The 843-nt window shown below is 55.8% G+C and overlaps 1 protein-coding gene across 1 annotated transcript in view; it reads left to right on the top strand.

The window, feature by feature from the left end:
• ETH_00035965 (ubiquitin-conjugating enzyme e2, putative) overlaps positions 1-467 on the top strand; it is a gene marked incomplete at both ends in the record, with an annotated part of 2,394 nt that extends 1,927 nt beyond the window's left edge. Inside the window, 2 exons of the mRNA XM_013374151.1 lie at positions 51-232; positions 393-467. Coding sequence (XP_013229605.1) covers positions 51-232; positions 393-467 — 257 coding nt within the window. The remainder of the gene's footprint in view (positions 1-50; positions 233-392) is intronic.
• Between the last annotated feature and the right edge of the window lie 376 nt (positions 468-843).

Genomic DNA, 843 nt, shown 5'->3' with positions numbered 1-843 from the left:
TTCCCCCGCCGCCGCTGCTGTTGCTGCTGCTGCTGCTGCTGCTGCTGCAGTGTTCCCGGACGGAAGGGTTTGCATAAGCATTTTGCATCCTCCCGGGGCAGATGTTTTCAACGAACAAGAAACAGCAGAAGAAAGATGGAGACCCATTTTGGGAGTCGAAGCAATTCTCGTTTCCGTCATTTCCATGCTCGGGGAGCCCAACATCGAGTCCCCTGCCAACGTCGACGCTGCCGTGAGGGTTTAGGGTTTAGGGTTTAGGATTTAGGGTTTGGGGGGAGGGGGGAGGGATGGGGTAGCAGGTTAGCGCTTGTGGGCATGCCGAGCGGCGCGGCAGAGGCGCGAGGGTTTAGGGTTTAGGGTTTAGGGTTTAGGGTTTGGGAGTTTCTGTTCAGAACATGTACAAGAACAACATTCAAGAGTACAAAAAGCGGGTCAGGGCAATCGCCAGGAAAAGCGTAGAGGGTTAAGGACGACACGCCGTTGCTGGCTAGCTAGCTAGCTAGCTAGCTAGCCAGCTAGGTGGCTAGCTAGCTAGCTGTGTAGCCCTGCAGCTGGTCAGCTGGCTAGCTATCCAGCTTTCTACCTAGTTAGCTCGCTGGCTAGCTAGCTGGCTGGCTAGTTAGCTAGCTGGCTAGCTAGCTAGCTGGCTAGCTGGCTAGCTAAATAGCTAGCTAGCTGAGAGGATGCTCCTGGTCCACGCAGCCAGCGTGAGCCTTCGTTAGCTGTGTCCTTTGCCAGTCTAGCTAGCCAGCTATCTAGCTTAGCTAGCGAGCTAGCTAGCTAGCTGGCTAACTAGCTGGCTAGCTAGCTGGCTAGCTAGCTGGCTAGCTAGCTGGGCGCGGG

Source organism: Eimeria tenella, genomic scaffold, assembly GCF_000499545.2.
Source record: "Eimeria tenella Houghton genomic scaffold, Eth_scaff1971, whole genome shotgun sequence".
Taxonomy (NCBI): Eukaryota; Apicomplexa; class Conoidasida; order Eucoccidiorida; family Eimeriidae; genus Eimeria; species Eimeria tenella.
The sequence above is the reverse complement of the archived record's forward strand: the minus strand, read 5'-3'. Positions and strand labels throughout refer to the sequence as shown.